The sequence below is a fragment of the Psammomys obesus genome, unplaced genomic scaffold (genome assembly GCF_907164565.1).
Source record: "Psammomys obesus unplaced genomic scaffold, mPsaObe1.curated_primary_1811, whole genome shotgun sequence".
Lineage (NCBI taxonomy): Eukaryota > Metazoa > Chordata > Mammalia > Rodentia > Muridae > Psammomys > Psammomys obesus.
Genome location: NW_026590767.1, coordinates 6046609 through 6072474, shown reverse-complemented (window position 1 = coordinate 6072474; position 25866 = coordinate 6046609). Strand labels below are relative to the sequence as shown.

The following is a 25866-nucleotide window of genomic DNA, read 5'->3' as shown; positions in this document are numbered from 1 at the left end:
AGATTCCCCAAAATCTTGTTGCCTAAACATCCAGGCTGAGGATTCTCTAATACTTTTCTTTATCAGCATCAGACTCACCTGTAAAATCTGCAGTCAAAACATAAGGGTAAGAACAAATTAATACTGGAACTATTCACTAATAGTGAAGAGGTCTTTCATAGACTTGTATGTTTGAGAATTTGGTAAAACAGCCAGTACCTCTCCTTGAACTAGAGTAAATGAAAGCTCACTGATGAGAAGGGAATGACCTCATCCCTGTGCCCCAAGCTCCTGCACCAGGACAGGATCTCCTACCACAGATACCACAGCCCAGACAGGCTGGAATGTCACAGGCTCAGAACATCCTAAGGTTTGCACAGTTGCCTCCTTGCCTCCACTACCACACATTCTAGATAAGTGACACTTGTGCTCATGAGCATCAATTCTACTTCCTGGAACAGATTTCTGAGAGGTGGCCTCTGACTTCTACACATGCTGTGCCATCCACACACATCACACACATACACACACACACACACACACACACACACACACACACAATGTTCTTTAAAATAACTGGAAAGGAGGAAGGCTTCTTGTGGAAAAAAAAGAACACACATTAATGTTTCTTGAAATAAAAAAAAAACCTCAGTGATATTACAGCCTTTAAACAATAAGAAATACGGTGTGTGTGATTTAGAAATCATAAACTGGTCCATTGGATAGGGTTTGAACTTATTTTTAAGTCTCCAGATAATACGGCTTTGCTGCTTTGTGTTTTTAAAATGTCAGAATTTGGCTGGGATTAATAGTTCTCTAAATGGATGGGATTTCATGTTTATAGATGCTTCATGGTCCCTCTGGCTATAGAATGTTATGAACATTCACTGAAATCTAGTCTGGTATCTAGACAAGATAAGAGGACAGGGTAGAAGACTCCAGAGCTCTAGTCCAAATCACATGATACAAAAAGCAAGGGATGGGAAGAAAAGCTCCCCAGTGCCATATCATCACAGAAAGCCAGGCAGGCCAGGGGCTCCATGAGGACCGGTTTCTAGCAGACCATCACTGCTAAGGAACAACTCCACTACACTGACAGCATTCCTCCCAGAATCTTCCGAAGTAGCCGTGTATGTTTTGAAACACATCTTCAATCTTATCTTTCTAGCACAAACATCCTTGCACACTCCTGCTCCCACGGGGTAATTACAATCTTGTATTGTTTTGACCAAATGCTATCTATGCTGTGTCCTGGGAAGCTGTGTTTGATAACAACCAAAACCTTTCAGTAGTGCAGAGGTGATAAACACAAGAGACATTTCCCGGGGTCCTCTCCTAGCTGTAGTCCACAAGAATGTTTGAGACAAGTACAATTTTGTAAGAAGGCAAGCCAAAGTCACTCGGTTCCTGGCGCTTTCAAATGGCAGGCTCCTCTGACTAGTGGCGGTTGCATAGAAGTACACTGATTGATACACTGCAAGTATATATTACATGCATGTGCGTGTGTGTGCGTGTGTGTTACAACTTCTGCCTCTTTCCCTGTTTGCTGGCTGGCCAATTCCCTGATGTGCACGTGTACACTTCAGGATAAATAGGGTGATGAATCTGCCTTTCCTATTTTCTGTGGCAACAGATATATGATAGGCTTTTATTTAAATTCTTGTACTTGTGGTCCTGTGCATCTGTGCACGGATGTGGAAGCCAGAGGTTGAGTCACACATCTTCCCCTATTGCTCTTCATTTTATTTTAAATTTCACTTTATTAATACTTTGAGATTTTAAATACTATGTTTTTATCATATTCATCCCCTACACTGATTCCTCTTAGTTGGGTTCCGAAACCCAACTTTGTGTCCTTTTACTTTTTTTCCTACCCATCAAAACCAATCTGTGCTGCCCATTTATTCTTGGATGTTCTTGGAGAATAAATGGGATTCTGCCCATTTATTCTCCCTCTCAAGGCTCAGGGGTCACTGAGGAAGAGGGGTCAGAAGGAGGATAAGAGGAAGGAAACAGCCTTCTCCTTGCTCAAGGGGGCAGGTGCATATATAAACCTATAGACATTGAGAAAACATGTACAATCCTTGTGTAATCTTAAGCCAAACAAAAATCCCAGCATGGACAAGACAGGTGGGTACAAAGTCCTCCCGATAACTGGTGAGTTACTGGCAAATGATAGCTGCCAGGAGAAGGAGAATCAGCTTTAAGAGCAGCCCCTGGTAAATCTCTATCTTATTTTTTGAGGAAGGGTTTCTCTCCGAACCTGGAGCTTACTGATTGCTAGGCTAGCTGGCCAATGAGCTCAGGGGATCTGCCTGAACTCTGACCTCAGCACTGGACTTACCGACATAAGCCACCGCATGTGGGTCTTAAGTGGAGTTCAGGGTTGAATTCAGGCTCACATGGCAAGCCCTTTGCTCACTGAGCCATCACCCTGACCCCAGGGTGTATTTTAGAACTTTAAAGGCCTGCCTGTGAAAGTAAGTTATTTTCCAAAGTGAAATGAGTGAATTTGGAATAGATCATAGTGCTCAACAGTAAAAAATATGATCTAGTCAACTGTTTATTACTAAACATAGAGTATGAATGAATATAACCCTGATGGGAGATCCCCAGATGTCTAGGGTCACACACTAAACTCTCTGTTCTGTCTTTCTAGTGTGGAGCTGGACTTTAAGCAACAGGAAGACAAACTCCAACCTGTGCTGAGAAAACTGCACCCTGTCGAGGAAACTCAGGTCATCCCTTCGCCTTACACTCAGGAGACTTACTCCTCCACGCCCAAGCAAAAATCCAAAACTGAGTCCAAAAAGCACGGAAGGTGGAAACTCTGGTTTCTTTAAGACTCGGGGCTTGGGAGTACCCAGGCCATCTTGCAAACCCACTGGAATTTAAGTCAGTCCTTTCCCAAACTGGATAGGATCAAGGGAACTGCAGTGCCAACACGTGCTCCCTGCTTCTCGCCCTGCGTACCAAAAAGGCCTTCGCACCAACAGATAATTAGCAGCAAGGGAGTGACTGTCACCCCTTGCCAGCTGTCCTTTGTAGTGCACTGGTGTGGGGTGAAGAGTCTGAAATAAAACTTACATAGTCAAAGATAAGGAAAACCTCTAACCCCCGGCAGCCGGCCCATCTATGAATGAGTATTGAGTTATCAGCGTTCCATAGGGCAGGCTGTCCCTCTGTAGGCAGTGGAACTTTTCATTATTTTTGGCCCTTTATTATTATTATTATTATTATTTTTTTTTTTTAATGAGAAGAGAAAGCAAGCCTTGTATTGGCAGAGGACTTCATTTTATCTTTCATTTTGCAAATAAGCAGAGGGGCGGGGAGTGCAGTTTTCAGCACATTAAATTCCGGAGAAAGCACAATTTTTTTCAAGTGGTCGGAGACCATAAATAATCTCGAAAATGTGACTCTATGTATATCTGCCTTCGTGTGCTGTAGCGCTAAGCCAAGTGACCACATCTTCAGTGTCACATTGACACCACAGATTTAGCACCCTCTTCATCTCCAGATGGACGACATGTTTACTGCTCATTTTCCAAATGGCCAGCAGCCAGGAACCACCCCGCCCCCACCCCAAGTCATAATATGCCTTCAATCATTGAAGCTGACAGGGTCAGAGCTATTGGACAGTAAGCTTTCCTGGATCTTGCTTTTAATCTTTGGGTACCCAAAGGCCAAACGGTGAATCTGGTAAGAATTTGAAAACAGAAAAAGATACACAACGGGTAATATAGTTACCTGTAAATCACGGGTGCCTGGGCTGAAGCAGAAAGTGATTTTTTTTTGTTTTGTTTTGTTTGTGTCTCAATCCCCGGAGATGCTCTTCAGCCCTGAATGCAGCCAGGTGTTTTATACAGTTTCGTATGCTTTGTCACTACTGTGCGAGATCTGACCATCTCAGAGAGAAACAGTGGGTTTCCCTTAGCTGCTACCAATGGCCAAACCTACCATCGCCTACATTTAACCTACCTGTAAATTGTATTAAGTGGCAAACTTAGGGAAAAGCTGTGAATCAAATGTTTTTAGGCATTTTTTTTAAAATCTGCCATCACACTCAAGAGTTCTCTCTTGATCACACATGACAATGTAAACCTCTGCTCCTTTATTTTTCACTCATTTCTTTGCACCTTTACAAATATCTTTTTTATAGAAACCAAAATCCTCCTGTGCATTAATAACTTCTCTCAGTGTTCTGTTTCCTATGTAGGAAGTAGGGATCTTCTTTTGCCTTTTATTTTCTATCCTTTTTTTTTGTATAACTTAAAATTCTGAGTAGTTTGTGAGCATATCAGAAAAACCTAGTCTCCAGTGTCTGTCCAGCACTTTCAGTGGAACTGCATACTGAGAGTAGCAACCCAGCTTTGGGAGAGGGTCATGTCCTTCTTTTGAGGAGTAGGAGCTATGATTCACCATGCTTTTCCTCTGGATTCAGCAGTTCCATTTAGTTCTCAACAGTTGGGTTATACAAGGATCTAGCAAAGTCATCTGGTCCAGGTCTTAAAAAGAAAAAAAAAAAAAAGATAGCGAAAAGAATATTTTGTATGACTACACTTAAGGATTACGCAAACCACAGGACAGAGGTATGCTTAACTGAAAATGGATACACACATGCTCCTGTGCACGCATCTGCACACACTCACACATACACACACACACACACACACACACACACACACACACACACACACGCAAATACATGGCTCTAATGGAGGTACTCTATAAGAATTTGAATCCATAGAAGAGCAGTGAACAGGACTACTGGAGGAGAGCCCTGACCAAGCTGATCCTGTACCTGAAGGAAGTGCAATTGTTTCATGAATACGAAACTTCAAACACATCTTTCGTGTTTTTATACTGTTTTTAACCGATGTTATAAAAACGTTGGCAACCAGTTTTCTCTTCGTATGTTTGAAGATTCCCATGTTCTCAGTTAAGTGGAAAGAAGGGTTCAGCAGCTTTCTCTCCAGTGCTGCTATCTGTCTAAATGTGAGCACACTTGTTTCAAACCAGTCTAGGCCCCCAAATCAAAAGATGAAACACTCTAGAGTCAGAAGCGAAACTCTGAAGAGAAACCAATTCCTCCTCAAAAGAAAAAGCATCTCCCCAACCAGGAAACAAAATGTATTTTCAAGCTCATTTCATAGCTGAATCACAATTGCCAGTGACAGAGGATGACCCTTCTTCTGGAAATACTGAAGTCAAAACTTTCATACAAAACCAAGTAAAACGTTCAGTGTCCCCTCCCATGTAGATGTACACATGGCATTACGTATAGAGTAAATTATTATACTTGTCATTAAATCTTTATTAATTTTTAAATAAAAAAAAATCAAAGGTAATGTGTGTGTCTACCAAACTTCTTTCGCGGCCTCTATACTTTGGGACTGATTCTAATCCAAGAAACTAATAATGGATAGATATTTGCCCCAAAATGAATTTTGATGGGGTTTGGAAGGATGGCACTGCTATGTGCCCTGGGTACTCCCTGTATCCCCAATGCTGACACAGAGAAGCCAGTCCTGCATGTTTATTCAGCACCCTGGCCTGGGCTTAGGTACCAGAAAAACAAGGTAACATTTTAAGTTATGCAGGGTACATACATGCTTATGGCATCATGTGCCTAACTTGGGTCTCATTTTTAAAGAGCCTCCAAAGACTACTAAACTCACCCTGTGCCATCACATTCCATAGCCTAAAGTGGGTGGCTTCTCTCTAGACTCTATAGAGCATCAAGTAGGTCCCTGGCTCAAGACTAGCGGCTGGTTTGTTTCTTCTTCCTCTTTCCTCTGGATGGGAAGCACTCACTCCATCCTGGCTGTATATAAAGCCTAATCCCAGTGCCAACAAGTGTCTAGAAGTGGACAGCACCTCCTGTAGGAGAAGATGGCCATCTATAAAGAGAGGTCACTGTGGCTGTGACTGTGAGACTTCGCTGTCCTCACATTTGCCTTATGGGAATGAAGGAGAAGAAGGCAAGTGCTATGGGCAGAAGGAAGAAAGAAGATTGAAATACCAGCTCAGACTGATGAGGGGAATATTCAGGCAAATTCTAGAATCCTAGTAGCCACCTACTGGGGCCACCTTGGGGTACCTCCCATATAAACACCAAAATATCCATTCTGTAAGACCAGCAGAGTTTGCATGAAAGGGATCCAATGTCCAGAAAAGCCATACTGTTGAGTGTCTGTGCAACCAACAAGGCTGTTATTTGCTGCTGCACAGCTGAGTATGGCAGACAAGGTGCAAGGATTTCATTGCAGTTGTCCCAGGATCAGCTGAAAGAACCCCCCAACCATAGGCAGGTGCCTGATATCATTTTTCTTGTGGACAATGACAGGCATGACATATCCCACAGACCACCATCCACTGAAAGAGAAGAGATGCCATCAGATAAAAGTTTGGCTTGTTGGCTTTCCCAGACATGAGGAGGAGTGAGAAAAAACCAAGGGGCATGAACTTCTACCACATCATCTGTTAAGAGCACGGCCAGTATATAATATGCTTGTGGACTGGTTTCATAGGACTCTCTTTATCTGACTCAGTTACCACCAGTGGGAGCAGTTTCATGGGTGTGACATTTTGCTTCACCCACATCTCTTATCTTTAAAAGAAAACATAGTAATAAAGAGCTTTTATACTTTTGACCTCAGATAAGTGTGAAGCCAATCCATTTATTGGGGAAAAAAAATAGCTGTACAACACAAAGAGCAAAAGTATCATCCAGTTTTGGGAGTTAACATAAACCAATCAAATCCTAATAGGTAGCATATGTCATGGCAGGTCACAGGTCATGGGAAAGCAACTAATTAGCTTTAGGCACATTAGTAGTTAATATAAGCTACCTCCATAGACTGGTATGAGCATGCAAGAATTTTACCAAGGTGATTATATGATGTATGTTTCCTCTGCTATAAGCCCACTGGTAGTGAGCAACCTCGGTGGGGGGAAAAAAACCCTAGGACACAGAAATATAAAAAGCAAGAAAGATCACTGTGCTAACACCAAATATAAATGAACTTGTAAAGTCATTACTCACACATGCATACACCAGGATGAATTCCTGAAGGCCACCAACAATATAGTTGGCCAGCTGGTGTGACACTTTTATTCAAAGATCAAGCTCCTTCCATTTGAAGCATCTATAATGCACTGGTTTGTGTCTGGTTGGTTGGTTGGTTTGGTTGGTTTTTACCAGTAAGGATTTCTTAAAGCATATTCATACTTTAACTCCAAGATAATACAAACCTCAACATTAAAGCTCATGCAGAGGGATGTAATATGTTGGCGACAAAATTGTCTTGAGACTTAGTGGAAAAGGCACTCTTCCCTGGGGTAACAATTATAATTAATACCTTCCTTTCCTGCAGAAGCATTCCAGGCCCTTAGAAATGACTTGGGATGCCAATAAATGCCCTACCAATGATGCTGCTCCCATCTCAATCACTTTGTGCCCAACCATGCCCTACAGCAAGTCCCAAATAGTGTCTGAGGCAGAGGCTCCCAAGTTCACAGAGTCAGCTTACAGGAGGCTCACATCTCTGCCTAAGTGAGACGGTAATTTTCAGTCTTCTGGTGTGTACCCAGGCCAAAGAAAACTCTTTAGCCACTGTCCTCACACAATTACATTTTTAAAGGATTCATTATCAGAATGTAAATCCAATCATTTAAAAGAAGCAACCAGCTAATACAGCCAGGAGAAGGAATATCCCTACATGTTAATCACTGTTCCCTGGCCATGGCTTATCCCATGAAAGATGGATCTGTGTCGCTCAATGTTACAACAAATGTCTGATATGGCCACCTGTGTACAAGCACATGGCCCCTGCAATGCATCACACATCCTGGGTAGGAATGATGGAATTCTGGGAGTCTAGACAGGCTTCTAAGAGGAAGAGACAGATAAAATGTAAAGTCAGACCTAATGAAAAACTAAATGGTCTGCTCAGGAACCTCTGATGATGACTTGTATCCCTGCCAACTCTTCCATGTGGACATGACTACAGACGCGTGAGGTCAAAGGCCTGTCCATTCTTCATCTCCACTTTCTTCACCTTAAAGAACTTCTAAGTGGAGCAGAGATTAAAAAGACCTTGAGAGCAAGGCACGGTGGCGCACACCTGTAATCCTGGCCCTCAGGGAGGCAGAGGCAAGTGGATCTCTGTGAATTCGAGGCCAACCTAGTCTACAAAGGGAGTCCAGGACAGCCAAGGCTACACAGAGAAACCCTGTCTCAAACCCCTCCCCCCCAAAAAAAAATCCTTTTTAATTCATTAGTAAAGTAATAGCATAGCCTGTTTTCAGCATTTACATGCTCTCCATTCTATACCTGCCAAGTGGAGGGGCTTTGTTTATATTTTATTTGTTAATTTACTGATTTATCTTAGTAATGACATTTAGGATCAAGAAACATTTGTGTGTGTGTGTGTGTGTGTGTGTGTGTGTGTGTGTGTGTGTGTGTGTATGAAAAGCATCCCTGTGGTCACTTCAAATGCAATCTCCTTAGACAATCTTCTTAAACAAAGGCCACACAACAGAGTGCAGCGCAGAGCTTATATAAAACCACTGCAGATGTGGATAAAAGTGGCTGTACACCGCCTGTGGCATTTTGTCCACTTCTGTGTGAGGTCGCCCACTCCTGACTCAGTATAGAACCAGGCAGAGACTGAACACCTAATAAATATGCACCCAGTGGAAAAAAGCAGACCCATTCGAAGTACTAACTTTGACAACATCACAGAATAAGTCTTCTAATGAAACACATCTACTCAGAAGGTTGTTCTTTTTTTTAAAATAAGTTCTATTTTAAAAAATCCATTTTGAGCAATCAGTTATAACTTTCAAGCTGGTTCACAGTTACACAATTTCCACTACAGTTATGCAAAGTGAGTAGCCTAGAAAGATGGAAATCTCCAGGGCACAATGGAACGGCACAGCTCTCCTATGGTGGATCTGTAAACCATTCTCTGCTCCTTTTCCACCCTGGAGGACCCACTGATGAGGCTTTTGTCCCCCTTGTCAAGGATGCTTTTGTGAGGATCCCATCCTAATCGAAATTCACAGAGCAACATTGTAGCATTGAGCTAATGCATCCATGCCCAGCTGCTATACACAGTGACTCCTGGGTGACACACACTCACAGGGAAAGTTCTGCAGCCCCACTACTCTGTAGACAGTAGAGAGGGCACTCGGGGATGGCAGATGACCGGGCAGACCCTTCTCAACAATTCACCTCTTAAATGGCCAGCATCCTTCTTGGTATGTCTTGACACTGTGATCACTTATTAAATAATTACAGCTCACTCGTGTTTCCTTTTGTGATTTCTTCCACGACAGCTTGGTTTCACAGAACAAATTCAAAAGGAGTCTTTCATTCTTTTTTCTAGCTACCTGAGATGTTCGGGACTTGGAGAGCTTGGCTTAAGGTCCCAATCTCCCTTTGACTTCTGGAGACTTCTGCTAAGGTCAGATGGGACTGGATGTGACAGTCTCCCAGGATACTCACTCCCTGCCAGTGTGTGGCACCCCTGTGCATGCACCCCAAGTGGATGAGGCTCCACATGGGAAGGCCTAGTGAAGGTTTTTACCTCATGCCCACCTTAAAAACATTAAAGAGTTCATTTCAAGGAATTGCTAACCAGTCCTTAGAACACAATGCTTCTCCAAGCTTGGACAAGAACCCGCCATGAAACTCAGCATCAACTTGGCATCTGGATTTTACCTGCAGAAGACTACAGAGTTTTGTTTTTTGCTTTTGTTTTTTGTTTGTTTATTTGTTTGTCTTATGGAAAGGAAGCAAGGTAGGGCTAGAAGAGGGCTTATGTCCCTGGGCTGCTGCCTACATGTAGGGCAGAAACCGGAAAGGCACTTTGATCACTCTTCCACCAGCACTCCACCTTGGTCACACAGCAGAGGCTGAGACAAGCTGGCACTAGAATCAGGAACAACAGATGTACTGGGGTCCAGTGTTCTGTAGTTGTTTAGGCAGTGGATGTGGGGCAGGAGGAGCTAGAAACAAGAATCTTCCAAGATGTTAGTTAGTTAGTGCCCAGCTCAACCTGCCAATAACAACTTGCTATGGTCATTAGGACTCAGCTAGGGAAACATTCCAAAGACACTTGGACCCCAGTCTCTAAGAGCTCCACTCACTGCACTCTTCCCTTTATCAAACTTTGTGTACTCTTTACAATCACTCACATTTAAAAGTACACATGTGAACTTTTCTAAGCTTCCTCTCTGCCCTCCTTTCCCAGGTTTAGCTGTAGTCAGGGACTATGCACCAAGAGAATACAGCTCTAAGACAGGGTCCCTAGCTCAGGTAGTGTCCAACTAGCCAGAGGGAGAAAGGGCTATATATCCCTAACTAAAAGATCACTTTCCCTAAACAGAAACAGAACTGTTTTCTCCCTAGCCAGAGACAGTACTGTCTCCCTAACCAAAGACCCTGCTCCTCCACCTTAGGCAGAGGCAAGGTTAGTTTATCAGACACCTTGTATTTAAGCCCACCTGCAAGTCTGCACATCCAGATGCTGAAACTTCTGCAGCATCTGAAAGCCCCTGAGCATTGCCAAGTCAACACCAGCCTTGAACCCAACTTATTCTGAAAAGGGCCACAGTGAACATCATGATGTTTGCTGTGGCTTCAAGCCACACTCCATCCATTCTACCTGGAGCCCCTTTCCTAGTTTCCATGTGAACATGTGTCCAGCACACCCAAGCAGGTTTGCAGGGGAGCCCCCAGGCACGAAGTTTAATGGGGTTCCACCTCCACTGACGGGTAAACAGAGCTGTTCCCAGTTCCTGAGAAAGTCACAATAGGAACACATACAGAGTGCCACACTGGGAAAACCAACTTAAACTATAGCCAATCACAGGGAAACATATTATTTTCTAATTCATATCTGTGATAGCCCAAACATAAGCAATCTATAGCTAGTCAAGGGAAATATGAACACAGCGCGGCCTGGAAGTCACAGACAAAAAGTGCACAGTTGTGCTGGACAGAAAGATTCCTAGCCCACCTTCTGAACTACCTGCCTACTTCACTTCCATGATACCCTCTGTTGTGAAGGATGTAGACAGGGACACAGGACCCAGGCTAGAATGGCTGTGCAACCCCAGCTTTCCCTCATTTCTTCACTCCCTGAAAGGATCAGGATCACACACAACGAAGGCCAACGTGTCCTCCCTGAGTGTGGGTGAAAAGGCTAAAAAAGCTTTTGTTTCTTCAATTAAGGAAGATTTTCTTGTTTCCACTCCATCCGGAGAGGCCTCCCAGCAAGGTTAACTAAATAATGACGTACACTTGATGTAATAAAACGGTTACTAGGACGCACATGTGGGTCTCCTGCCTAAGTAGCCAAATGTAACCATTTGAGAGGATGGAGATGACAAATTCTGCACACAAGTCGCCATGACCCGGGCTTACAATGACCTCAAAAATTTGATAAAATCGTTTTTGAAATAAATCATTTCCCGCAAGTCAGGACCCATTGTGAGAGAAACAACTAGAATGCATTTAGTAGACAATAAAATTGCTAAGGTGGATTACCTCAATTACTTTTTAAGGTACTTCATAAAATGTTATCAAAAAATACGTTCAACATAAATACAAAGAAAGAAATACCAGGAGAGTGAAGACTTAAAAGAAAATATGCATCTTTGACAAAAAGTAGTAATAACAAGAAACCCAGTACTAAGTGTCTCTGTCTCTGATATGTTGGTTAGTTTCCTCTTCCCCTCTGAGAGATGCTTCCAGAATTATGGGAAACAAGAACAGACTGTTTCTCAGTCTCATGCTACCTTTTTAGAAAGTGTCCCAGTGGCAGCTATGAGAGGAGAGATGGGACAGGTGTTTGTGGAAAATGGCCTTCTTGAGAAGACACAAGAGTGCGTCTCTGGGCACTTACAATGAGCTCAGAATCCCGCCCCATGGAAATGACTGTCCGGTTCACTGTCCTGAGAAGTTTCTCCATGATGATCTGGACATGCCTCTGAGTCGGTCCCTGGAGGGAAGAGACACCAATTACAGCCAAGAACACAGGCCATCAAGGTCCCACATGCCCGAGCGCTCTTCACCAAACCCAGCTGCTCTGCAGAGAGTCAATCAATTATGAGCCTTAACGAGATGAAAAATGGTCTTTGTAAAAGGCAAATGCGTTCCCAAAGAAAACTCGAGGCCTTTTATTAATTATAGCCCATTAATGATAATTTGTTATATAATCATAGTAAATTAATATAAGCAAACCTTAAAACTAAAAGCAAATCCATTTAAACAATATAATGTTTATGATCCCTGGTGAGCCCGCCAATTAGTCTTCCAGAGACGCTTGGCCATCTGTAAACGGAAGGCAGGCAGATAACAACGCTGGCTGCTCTGCGTGTCACATCCCGATAACTTAACTGCTGCACAGAACAGGGTGTTTTAGTACCAATGCAGCAAATTATCTAAAATTCACAGTGCCATGGGGTTTTCCATTAGGGAGAATTTATTCCCTTGTTTAATGTGAAATGGGACTGTGGATTCTCTCCCATGCACGTGGCCTGAGTAGGCAGGCACCGGAGCATCTCTGCATAGCCACAAGATCTTCCTTACAACCTCTTTGCCCTGGCTTCTCTCTGAGAAATGAAAGGGCCTGGCCTAGGAGCACTGGGGCTGGTCCTGAGGAAGACACCAAGACCTGGTCAAGGGCCATGCCCTTGATGAAGCTGGCCCATCACCCATCAGGGGTTGTATCTGATCCTTTGATTACAAACCATGGAGAATGGGATAGTCAATCATCATTGTCTATCTTATTGGATTTAGAAATACCAAGGGCATTATAAGGCAAAGCTTTGATTGTGGGCATTTCCGAAGAGGATTAGCTGAGAGGGTAAGACACTCTGAACATGGGTGGCAGCAGCTCATGGGGTGGAGTCTTGGACTGAATAAAAAGGGGATCAGGAGAAAGGCAAATGAAGACCAACATTCCCCTTTTGCCACTTAATGATTTGCCCAGATGAAAGCAAGCAGCCTCCTGCAGCTACATATAGAACCTAGCCCAATCCTCCTGCACCCAACACAATGTTCTAGGAGCTCTGAACTGTGAGCCAAAATCAACCCCTCCCCCTTTAAGTAGATTCTTGTCAGGTATTTAGTGAAAGCAAGAAGAAAAGTAACTAATTCAGAGTGCATGCCTTACCATGGGAAGGAAGGAACAAACCCCAAACAGGAGTACATGTGTGCATGTGTGTGTGCATCTGTACCAGGAAGGTGCACAGGCCATGCACAAGAGAGTTCAGAACCAACCCTGTCTACTCAAGGTCCTGACTAGAACTGGAAGCACTGACATGCAGGGGAACCCTGGGCACACTGGGGCCCACCCCCAGTCTTGCTCATGGGTTCAGTCTCTACTTTTAACACACAGAAGTGTTTCTATCTTGCCTGAGCCAGATTCAGATTAGAGAAGCAACACAGGATGTATTAATTCAAGAGGGAGTTGCAAAGCTTAGGAAGTACTGGGAGCTTCTACCTGTGGGGAACAGAGCAGAGAGCTGCCGGGAGCACCGGTGGCTCCGCTCATGTATTACTTGATAAATGCAAACACGATAAAAAAGGATGGTAACCAGCCTGCCAACCTTCAGCTGACCCGCAGGATGAGAACTCTGGCTGGGGGAAACATCTTACCAGGAAAACAAAAACTTAATTTCAATTTAGAAGGGTGAACGCTGCAATGGAACAATCAAGCCATGCACATAAATAAAAATAATTTCAAGGTAAAACTCTACAGAGAGAAAGGCTGAAAATGAAGGTCACCGCTTTCTTCAACAAGGCAGGCCTATTTGTAGTGTGTGTCCAAGGCTTGGGCAATGGCAGCGAAGGCTGTCTGTGGTCCGATCGCCACGACTCACCACATCCTTCCGGTACAGCACCTCCAGGATGTTGCTGAGTAGCTGGCAGCATGCCTCCAGGTCCTCCTGCCTCTCCAGGTGGTACTTGAGCTGGTCTGTCATCATGGGAAGCAGGATCTCTCTGCAGTCTGCATAGAACACAGGATTTTCAGACAGGGAGAGACACCAAGGAATCCCTCAGGTCTGCAAAAGGGCTGTGTACCCTCTCAAGTGTCTGATTCACAACGTACAGAATGGAAACTGACACCTGAAGGGGGGAATGAATGGCTTGACCACCAGGAAGCCATTTCCATTGTGGTCAATCATTCATAGATGGATACCCGCATGCATTTGCAGTTCTTTGTATAAACACAAGTCACACACAGGCTTATCATATATAAACACCGATAGAAACATTTGCACATCTCCCAAAGCTGCACATTCCAGGCAGTTGCGCATGTGATGGGTTGACTGCTGGTGTTTCTTACTTTTAATCCATCAATTTTACAACATTAAAAAGAGTACTTCCTCAAAAAAATATTCTAGCTGCAGATTTCCAGTCTTTTCCTAGAACAAGCAGAAAGGATTCCCTTTCTCAAGAGAAAGAGATCAGCTCTAAGATGAGACAATGGTGTAAAGCCAGCCTTTTCACCCCAGACAGTTCCCTGGGGTAGACTGAAGAGGTGAGAATGAGAAAGCAGAAGTCAGGGTCACAGAAACAAGACTGACAACAGAAATTTGGGAGTTGAGGTCCAGGTCAAAGAAGGTTTGGGTTTTCATTTGTGGTTTAGATAGGAATATCGCAAGAATATTCAAACCCTAAACAGAAGAGCAACATGGGCACAGATATATGATGAAGTGAAATTCCTAATCATCTCCTCCAGTTTGGAAATCTAGCTGAATCCTGGCAGCATCCCCTTTCCAAATCGCTCTGCCTGGTTACAGCCCCTTATTCTGACATCAGCGCAGCCATTTTTGCCTTTAGGATGCAAAGCAGGTGAGTGCAGCAGAGCTCTGCAACAGGAAATAAATATAGCTGTTTTTCAGGACTGTACATTTTAGGATTTATGACATTAATGATACAGAAAAGCATGTTTTGCATTAATGTTCTCCAAGGTTTTTATGGAAGGAAAGAGAAATCACACATAGCAATGGAAGGGCTCTTCTGCCCACTCAGAAACACACTCTCAACTCAAGAGCACCCACTGAACTTTCCCAAGGTCAACAGTTCAATCAGAGACTGGGGAGGAGGGCACAGGGCAGGAAGAATCAGAAATAACACAAGCCCTTCTGCTCCACAGTCTCCCAGTGGGACACAAAGAAGTAGCTCAACCAGGGTATACGCAAATACCACTTAAGGATTTCCCATAGAGATAGTCTAGGGGAATTCCACATTCTAGAAAGTGCATCACAGCACAAGTGTGCATGATGACTCACCTTCACTGATAGCTTGATGGGATCCAGAATGACCTCAACCACTAGACTGAGAAAGATTCTCCAGGAAGCATTCACTGAGGATGGAAGCCTCACTGTGATCATGACTGGTGCTATCTCACTGGTATAGGAGTTCGTAAGAATGGAAACAGTTAAAAAGCCAGATGAGCCAGGATTCTCTGCCTTTTGCTTCCTGTTCTGTTGAAATGTGAGGTGGTGAGGAGCAACAGCTGGAGCTGTTCCTGCCACCATGGGCCCCCACCCACACAGTTTACCAAAATCAATCTTTATATCCTTAAGTTGATTCCTGCCAGATATTTGGTCATAGAGAGGGAGAGAAAGGAAAAAAAAAAAAAAAAGCCAAGCCAAACAAAAAACCTAAGTAATCCAAGGTGAACACACAGCTACGTTTGTTGACACTTTAACTTTAATAGTCAATCCCGATGCAGATGTAATGGATAAGATGCTAAGCACTCCGAGAGCTGCCTGGCATCCTGCAAAAAGTCAGGGGCAGAGGAACAGCACATAACTGTGGCACTGTCAGAGCCAGCATGGTGGCCCCTTTGTGCCTGGGTTTCCAGTCAGGAAGACTTCTTCCAACAACCCGGATGGAAAAACTAAAGTGTTTTACAGATAGGACCATGGATCATTGAGCTTGAGACATACTCCAACATGCCAATTGTATTCTGCTACAGATGTGGCAACATCCCAAAAGATAGATTATCCAGGGGAAACATGTAAGAAAATGACCCCTGGAACATGCTACCCATCTCAGATACCTTTCCTATAGAGCCTCAATGTTCACAAGCTACATCCACCGTCATTTATATCACATCTACTGCCTTTAGCCATATGTAACACCTAATGCAGAGCAGAGCCACCCTCCAGATCAGTGTCAGAAGGATCCCTTCATGCCTTGCCCTCCCAGAGAGCTGCAATCCAATACCTTCAATTGAGCCCTCTTTAACTTCCACCAGGAACACATGACCCTTATGTGCCCAACTCAACATGGAAAAAAGCCCTGAGCTATGTCTGTCCATCTGGCTACTATCCATGTGACTGCCACCATTCTGGAGGTCATGTGAATCCCCAAACTATCTCAGCTGGAAAAGGCAGAGCTGCTAAGGCAGTGATTCCCAACCTGTTGGGTCTCAACACCTTTAAGGGTCAAATGACCCCTTCACAGGGGTCACCTAAGACCATCAGGAATCCCAGATGTTTACATTAAAATTCATAACTATTTCAAAATTACAGTTATGAAGTAGCAAAGAAATGTTGGGGTTCAACACAACATGATGAACTGCATTAAAAGGTTACAGCATTAAGAAGGTTGAGAGCCACTGTGTTAGGGCCTACTGAGCAGAGAGCCTTGTGAGCTGGCCAGCACATGCTGGAAGAAGGCTATGTCTCTTGAGTGGTTAAGTAAGAGCTGGCCCCTTAGGCCCTGGAACCAGATGTCCTGGCCTAAGTCCAGTCTTTATGGTCTCATTTATCTGTTGTGATGGGAAAGCAGTAGTGGGCTGACTACGCTGTTCTTAGAGCTAATTGAGTGTTCTGGTTCCATTGGTCAGTATCACCTCAGGGTGAATGAGGCATGTCTGCATGCTCATTCTGGGCAGGGAGATACTACCCAGGGTGCTTGGCTCCCTCACTGGAGCACTCACCACTCACCCAGCTCCTGGGTCTTGTCAGCTTCACTTGTCTGTTATACTGACGGTCTTGGTGACAAGCAACTCCACTGAATATTTGTAATGTTTAAAGATATTTAAAGATGTTTGAAGACTCGCATCTGCCATCCCAAAACTCAGGCAGCTAAGCCAAGAGAACAGTTGTGAGTTCAAGTCTGCCTGGGTTCCTTAATGAAATCCAGCCTAGCCTGAGTCACGATGTGTTGAGAAAACAAAACACAAAAAAATCCAGAAACAGAAGAGTCTCCCTCCTTTAGGTCCCAGAAAAGAGGAAGAGTCATTGGCTGTCCTTTCTGACAGATGAGTGTGAAGCCACGATGGGGAAATGGAGATGAGAATACCGTGAAGACAGAAGTAGATGTTGTGTAAGGAAGGACTTGGAACAAAGCACGCTTGGCTGAACCACTAGGAAAGGTCTCCAGGTCCAGCACCAGCACAAAATCCCTTCTGCAAGCAGCTCCACATCTGAACACAGATGGACAGATGAGCCAAACAGAACAGTCGGTCTGCCAGACATCCCTGAAGGGCAGAGGCCACACTACCTAAACCACAGTTCTGGGGCCAGCCTCCAAGAATATAGCACAGCTTGCAGGGCTGTCCATCATTATGCCATCAGAAACCAAGTACACACCCTCAAAGAAAAAAAAAAAAAAAAACACAATGTTCCCAGCACCTTTTGGGGAACCAGAGCCAGAGTGAAGGAGTCATGCTCTGTGCCTCCAGGTCCAAGTTCATGGACCACCAGAAATACTGACTGCCTTGAGTATTAACTGTGCTTCTTTTTACTGGAAGGTAAATGCTGTGAGAGGACAATTTCCTCTTCTCTTTAACAGGAATGATCTCAGCACATAAAATAAACCAAGACAGGTGTGTGTGTGTGTGTAGGTTTCTCTGTATTAGAGGGCAGTTGGTTAGTATGGACCTCCATACACATTCATTTTATCTGTGAACCACAGCAATTCACACCTGCTAAGTGGTGAGGAAGGCACTACCCCATCCTTGGCAGACAGCTGAAGGACAAACAGGCCTCAACAAGAGCGCTTCCACCTTACTGGGGATCTGAAGTTACTGGATGGTGTCCATACCAGTCTGGATAATAGTGAACACCTGAACAAGAGGACATGTTTATGTGTGTGTGTGTGTGTGTGTGTGTGTGTGTGTGTGTGTGTGTGTGTATGTGTGTGTGTGTGTGTTGACTTGCTTTACTCTGCAAATGCGTGCAGAGGTTCTAAAAACTAAATTGCATGTGATTAAAAGCATACCCTGCTGTCCAGTACTGTTCCCAGCCCTTACTGAATAATAGCTGTTTAAATTATAATTTTTATTATTGTGTGTATGATTTATATTTTGCCAGGCCAAGCTCTTTGATGAAAGTACACCAGGAAAATGAATACCTTACAGTGGCCTTAGCATGGATCTACCACCCAGTAGCTACTCTGCTGCCTGCTCCCAAAGCACAGAATAATATAAGTATCATAAACTCTTTTTTTATTTTTATTTTTGAGACAAGGTGTGTCAATATAGCCCAGGCTAGACTTCAGTCCATAATCCTATCTCCAAATATTGGAGTTATAAGCACATACCATAGCCATAAAAATAAAAAAAAAAAAACCCTTCTTGTTTAGTGGTTCTTTTCATAGCCTGTATTTTAATCTTCAGAAGTTAAGTGTTCTGAAATTTTAAATCACAGTAGGGCTTTCAAAGCAGACGCCACTCATGGATGGAGGTATGCACCTGCAGGATTATACAATCCTGGTGGCTGAGGCAGAAGACTCCCCTGCCACACAATGGACATTCAGACTGGTTGTGTGCCATATCCTCTCACACAGACAGAATACCAAATCCAGAAAACCATATCCAGAAAGCCAGCAAAACAAAATAAATACCCAGAATCCATTCCCAGCACAACTTTTAAAAAAGCTTATATTAAAGGAAAAACTCATTTTACTTGTTTTAAATCAACCATTGACACACAGCCTCTGAAAAATTCTGGAATGCCCGCCCAGAAGACTGATAAACTCTGATTCATGATGTGAGATTTTGAAAAAAGCATTTGCTCAGTTCATCCATATATGTAAAGAAATAATAAAAGCATAATGCATACACACAATATTAAAATAGAAGACTTACTTGGGGGAAGGAAAGAGATTAGTAGGAAGACAGAGGGGACACAGAAGGTAGTAGGGAAATGAATATCAGTCAAAATGTATGACATACTTAAAAAACATACCACTGCAAAACTCATTACTTTGTACAACAAATTAAATTTTAATAAAAATTAAAACAAGAACTGTATAACATATATGAAGCCATATGTTCAATCACAGCACAGAAAATTAAACAAACAAAAGAAAAACATAGGGGGAAAAAAAAAAGCAGGGCTGGGGTACAGAAAGATTGAAAGAATTCCCGTTGAGCAATGCAGACGACCCTGAGGTCAATCCCCAGCACAAAATAAAATCAGACACTGTAGTTCATGCTTGCCATCGCAGGATTGGTGAAAGGGAGAGTGGAAGGTCAGAAGGTCAAGGTCACTCTCTGCTCCACATTGATTTCTTCACAAGCCTGGGCTATGTGAGCTATTGTCTCAAACAAGGTGGAGTAGGGCCACTAACAGCATAGTACAAGTAAATACCCTGTAAGTAAAGAGTGTGAGGGTTACTCCACTCTGTGAACAAACTAAGAAAAAGAAACCCCGAATTACATACTTTGAAACGGATGCAAACGTATCTGAATAAAAATATCTTGTAATTTGGACGTTAAATGGAAATGATAATAATAGGAAAAAAATGAAATGCACCAGATTCATCTGTAAATCTTGGGCACATTACCTTAATGCTCTGGACAGGCCATTTCCATATCTACAAAGTGACACTGCAGTTAGCCACCTCGTCAGTTTATCCTGAGAACTAAGGATATCATGCCTACTGGGCAGACAGTGAGCCCAAGCAGACACAGTTCTTACAAATGACAACAACGTCTCTTTAATAAATGCTGTGCTAAGACCTGTGCCTCACATAACACAGTATGGTTACAATACAGTATGGTCGTCACTGGACACGAAGCTGAGCTGGTGCATCCAAAGAATAGACTTTATAATTGGATTTAATTTCCTTATTCTTTGAGAATCTCATGTGTGCATACAACAATATATGACCACATATACCCAAATGCCATCCCTTCCTTTCCCCTTAGTACCCTCAACAACTTCTCTTCCTAACTTCCTATCTTCTTTCCTTTTATGATAAGAATGGTTCCCCAAAACTCTTCTGTTTGAATTCATGACCCCAGCTAATGGAACTGTTTGGGAATAACAAGGAAGTTTGGCCTTGCTGGAGTATGTGTGGTCCTGGGGGGTGGGCAATGAGGTTTTAAAAGCCCATTACCAAACCAGTGTTCTTGTTCTCTCTCCTCTCTCTGTCTCTCTGTCCCCTTCTCTCTGTGTGTCTCTTTCTTTCTCTGCCTGTTGTCCCTGTCTCCCCACCTCTCTCTCTCTCTCTCTCTCTCTCTCTCTCTCTCTCTCTCTCTCCCTTTCCCTCTTTCCCTGCACCTGCCTGCCTGCAGATCTGGATATAAAGCCTCAGCCCCTCCCTACTTGCTGTCATAATGCTAATCATGGACAAATCCTCTGACACCATAGCCCCCAATGAAATGCTTTCTTTTATAAGAGTTGCCTTGGTCATGGTGTCTCTTCACAGCAACAGAACAGAGACTAAGACACTAAGTCCAGTTAGCACTGCCTATATGTGCATAGGTGTGAGGCATCATTGGACCAAAGGAAACCTGGTAGTGACCACACCCTCAAAGACCAAACTCTCTTTCTCCAGCAGCTAACAATTTTCAACAGATCCTCAGTAAGGGGTGGAGCCTGGAAAGCATCTCCTTTATCATTAGGAGAACTTTGGCTGCTGGCTCCTAATGCTATAAATGCCAACCTTGTAGGTAATGTGTGTCCACTGGTACAATAGTGGCAACACTGTTATGGAGTAACTAACTGCTTTCTGCTTTGATTTGAGGACTGCTCAGCAGGAGGAAAGTCCATGACTAGCACTGTAATTCTGGTCAAAAGCCCTTGGCTGAGGAGGTAACAGGCCCTAAGGCAGAATATTCTATTGCGATTTTGCTAAATGGTCATCTTGTCAAACTGCCTTCTAAATGTGTATGTTTACAACCATAGAGCTGGATTTAATTTTAATAAATGAATTGAAAGTTCAAATGTTTAAATGTGATGTTTAATCTAGTTACTGCAAACAACTGTTAAGAAGAATAAATTGTATTATGCATTGAAAACTAAAGATCCAGGGTCTCTGATAGAGTAAGAATTTAGCATTTAAATTGTGCTATAAGTTACAACACAATGAACTCAGACTCGGTGTGGATAAAAGAATATAAAGCATGCCATTAGTGAGTTTTAGATAGAATTCACAGAGCAATGACATTTTGGATAAAATATGTGACTGACTTACATTGCTTCAAACCGCATTTGCTGAGGACTAGGGAATTTAAAATTACATCCAGGGCTCATGGTCTACTTCTGTAGGAAGCACAGGCTAAGTATGCAACAAAGCAGATGAGGAGGAATTCATGCAATTCTTCACTTTGATGAATGAAGGCTCCTCTCTCTCAAGGCCACAGCTCTCTCTGGCCACTCAGCCTATCAGAGGAGAGCCCAGGACTTTTTCCTACCTGTCAGCACCCACCAGAGGAATAGCAGCAAGAACCATAGCTGCCCTATTTTTTTCTGCCATATACAGAGAGCAAGAAAGGCAACTCAATCCAGAACCCAGGCAAGGGGAAGGCATTGCTATGGGCCCACATTCCATAGAAATTGTCATGAGCAACCACCATCCATGCTTTCCCCTCTCCATGTTCTGCAATGATCACAGACTCCAATCATTCAACATCTGCTCATCTGCAGCTGTGAGGGCCAAAGCCAGGATGATTAATGCTCTGGTAATGGGCACAAAGTAAAAAATATTAATCTTTATAAAAGGTATTCAACAGGCATCATCGGCTTATAAATGTCCAAGCAGAATATCCGTCTATAACCCCATTAGAGCTCTACATTAAAATAAGACACAAAAATGAGAATGAATTTGTCCATTTAAAGCATTCATTTTTATGAACACTGAGTAATCTGCTTCTTAATTTTTGGTTCGGTCACATTAAACAAATGATCCATAAAGTGCATTTAATAACCTTGTGTGTGTTGCATAGAACTGAAAGCCAGAATAACACTTTTAATGAGAATTAAACAGTAAGAGCCATATTAATGGAGAACGGTTGCTATTCATCTTTTATAGACAATTGTCTTGTTTCCCTACCATTTAGGAACTCTGTGCCCAAATTTCAATACGCTCAAGTGATTTTCTCTGTCTACATGAGCCTTTAAGCAGCAGTAGCTGAAAGACTGTATCTGTGCTAGAAGGGGTCACAGAAGCCATTTACTCTTCTCCAGACTGCCGAGATATGGTGACCTAGAACCTGGTGACAGAAATAATCAGCAACTTTACAGCTAAGCAAAAGCTAAACTGGCATAAGCCACCACACCCCCAAGCCCGAGAGCTTGGTGATAACACATGTGCCTGGGTACATACATGGGTGCATATATAAAAGCCAAGTTCTAAGAAATCTTCCCAGGTATCATTTTAATGTAAAAGTTATGAAACTTGGCAGTGCCAGGAGAAGAAACTGCCTGCAAGCCACCCTTGCCACAGCAGCTTTCCTTTTGGAATGCTAACTTTGCTGATCTGTGGGACCGAGCCTACAGAGATCTGCAGCCCAGTGTTTCTACTCCTGGCGGCTGGGCAGAACCTTGTAAAATATTCTGGTCAGAACAGTGCCACTTGCCGGTGTGCTAAAAGGGTCAGAAATGTGGCAATCTGTAATTCAGCCTTGAGGTACCTAAAGCCATGGAATTTTAATTGAGAGGCTGACAGAGCAGGCAAAAGCTCTGGAAATTGGAAAGGTAAGCAGAGAGACATGGAGACTTTCAAACAATGCAGAGCAAAACTCAGTGGGTAATAGCAATTGCTACCCAAACTGATGACCAGAATTCCATCCCCAAGGCCCAAAAAGTTGAAAGAGAGAACAGGCCTTCACATGTAGTGCTCTAGACTACCCCCCACTTATACACTGTGGTATGCATGTGTGTGCCCACACAGAATGATTAATAAATGCAAAACATATATTTTAAAATCTGGTTAAATGTATGTCTCCTATGTATGAACATGAGACGTTGCATAGAAGCAGTAATGTTTAAGAATGGCACTGGGCAGCAGACCCTCTCAACCCTTGAGTCTGGAGGGATACAACAAGAGAGTTTAAGTTCTAACAGAATTGCTGTAAGGCACGACATCTCCTCAGGTAAAGGGAAAGAAAAACCAATGGAAAAGATACATAATGAGCCCCATGTAAATACATGAAAAAAAAAAAAAAAGAAAATGCATAGACTAAAATAGGATGGCAGGAAACATTGTGTGGAAAATCTGATCATGTACGCAATCTGCTCTCCAAATGAAGAGAAGGAGCTCAAAGAGGTGGCCTGCTGATAGGACAAGGGATTCTACAATTCTAATCCCCTACGGAGAGAACCACAGCATATGGAAGAGAAAAGACATGGTATCAATGGTCTGGAGGGGGTGGGGAGGTTGCATGCTGCTAGCTGATCTAGTAGGTGGCCACAGACACAGCCCTTGGTCAGTGTGGATATGAGCACATGCCACTCTAGCAAACAGAGTGTTAAAAGATATGTGGATGAAGACAGCTCATCTGCAGGAAGATCTGTGCCCTTGGAGTTGGATTTATGTAATGGCTATTGAAGGGAGGACTCATGGCACAAAATCCTGGCAGGTGCAAACTTGGGCCTTCCACTGTCTGGGACACCATTTTATACAGCAAGAGCTGAATTTTCAGGGCCCAGAAATAACCAAGGGATGTAGGGCTAAGGAACTAGTTTTCCAGGTTCCTAGTGATAGCATGATTAGGTATGAGACAAATGGAGCCAACCACTTCTTACTGCTCTTCCTACATCGACATTAAACAACAGAGGCAGGAGCCTCCTGCCCAGAGGTGGGCTCAACCTAGAGTCAACAGAGGCTAATATTTAGATGAATAACACCATAAAGAGCTGTTGGTCCTAGCAATCTGTTCACAAAGCACAACCTCCCCCCGCCACTGCCACCCCACAGAAAGAAAGAGAAAAACTATTAAAACCCCGCAGACATATTAGAACAACACTATATGATTTATTTATGCTTAATTTACAGATGTGTTCATTTATCCATTTATTTCTGGGTTTTCTTCTTGCTTCACATAGCGTCGAAGTAAATTCAGCTTTCAGACAGAATTACTCATGCAGTGGGCGTGAAACAGTTTAAGGAGTGTGTGGATGATGGATCTGAAACAAGCCAGAGCCTTAATCAGCACCACAGTGGTGGATAGCTCCCTGCCTGGGCCTTTGCTTAGAGACAAGGCTTCTTATTTAACTCTGATGCCCTCATCTGTGAATTGAGTTAATTAGTCTTTTCCAGTTCTACATTTTTTATGTTGATGACCCTGAAGGCTCTCAGAGGAATCAAACTTGTTAACCAAAAGTCCTGAGCACTTTGTAGGTGATCGATAAATTATGGTGTATTTCAGATGGGGATAATTAAGAGAAATTCCCATCTATAAGCTATTCCTAAAAGTGTGTACTGCTGAAACAAGCGGCCTCTGGACAAACATGCATAATGAGAGAGAGAGAATGAGAGAGAGAGAAAGAGAGAGAGAGAGACCTATAGAATGAGGGATGGAAAAGGTACTGGATAACAGATCGAGATTAAAAGCTTCCTTGAGGCACAGAGGAAGAAAAAAACATAGAAGAGAAAGTGATGTTTATATTCCAGCATTATTTAAAAGAGTTAGTCTTCAGGGTTCGCAGCTGGCCACATTCATTAGAAGTCATCAGCACAGCTATCTAATTAAAGTGTTCCAGAATGCTTTATGAGTGGGACATTAAGTGACTGTGGCAAAATTAGCCCCAACCCCAATTTTTGCTCTATGTACAACATCTATCAAGTTAACAAAACTACTTGAGAATAGCTTCGGGTTTAAGATCTGGTTTTTCATAGTAGAAAAACTCAAGAAAATACTGTTTTGATTTGTTGATGGATCAAAGCATCAGAACAATATATTTCTTTTATTACGTTTCTGAATTAAACAGTTTCTACAGTTTCTCCTGTGTATGACCTAAAGCAGCAGAAACTGATGGACACGGCAATTTTTTAGAGATAGATACTTTTTCTGCTTAGGGTCTAGCTACTGTGAGGAGAACTCTGACTTTAGTATTTCCTCATCTCAAAATCCTGACAGGTATGTGGGCATCACCCAGGGCCTTTGAAGGACTGCTGTAACTAATGCTTCCACCATTAGCATAGAGTTTAACTCCATTTGATCACGGGGAGAATTATTCACCTTGAAAAAAAGAATGAAACACAACATTTAAGCTCCTTTGCCCTGAATTTTAAAGAGGCTTCCTATTATTCAAAACTGAGGATAAATGAGCTTCCACAGGGCAGGTGAGCACTGTTGGACAGGGAATCTGCCCTTAGTTTGATTTCTATGGCTGTGATAAAAGACTCTGTCAACATGGAACTTGGAAAGAAAAGGGATTGTTTAGCTTACACTTCTATGCCACACTCCATTCCTGGGGGCTATTGGGGCAGGAACTCAAGGGTGAACCTGAAGGCAGGACAGCGTGCTATCCCACCTCGCATTACCTGTGAGCAGGGCAGCCACCCAGGAAAGGGTCTGTCTGTTAAAGGAGAGAAAGGGGTATAAGATGGCCAGGGTTTGAGAGAATGGCTCCCTTCTCTCTCGTGGTCAAAGCAAGAGCCCAGCCTCCAGGAAA

At 43.1% G+C, this 25866-nt stretch overlaps 2 protein-coding genes across 3 annotated transcripts in view; one reads left to right on the top strand and one right to left on the bottom strand.

Annotated features, from left to right (window-relative positions):
- Nucleotides 1–3023, top strand: part of Insyn2a (inhibitory synaptic factor 2A) — a 54959-nt gene extending 51936 nt beyond the window's left edge. The window contains exon 4 of the mRNA XM_055608816.1: nt 2639–3023. Within this exon, the coding sequence (XP_055464791.1) occupies nt 2639–2822 (184 nt within the window). The 3' untranslated portion in view covers nt 2823–3023. The remainder of the gene's footprint in view (nt 1–2638) is intronic.
- The window catches only part of Dock1 (dedicator of cytokinesis 1), a 488224-nt gene that overhangs the window by 274323 nt on the left and 188035 nt on the right, over nt 1–25866 (bottom strand). For both annotated transcript variants that reach the window (XM_055608813.1, XM_055608814.1), the window contains exons 26-27: nt 13876–14003; nt 11895–11990 (exon numbers count right to left, since the gene is read on the bottom strand). In XM_055608813.1, coding sequence (XP_055464788.1) covers nt 11895–11990; nt 13876–14003 — 224 coding nt within the window. The remainder of the gene's footprint in view (nt 1–11894; nt 11991–13875; nt 14004–25866) is intronic.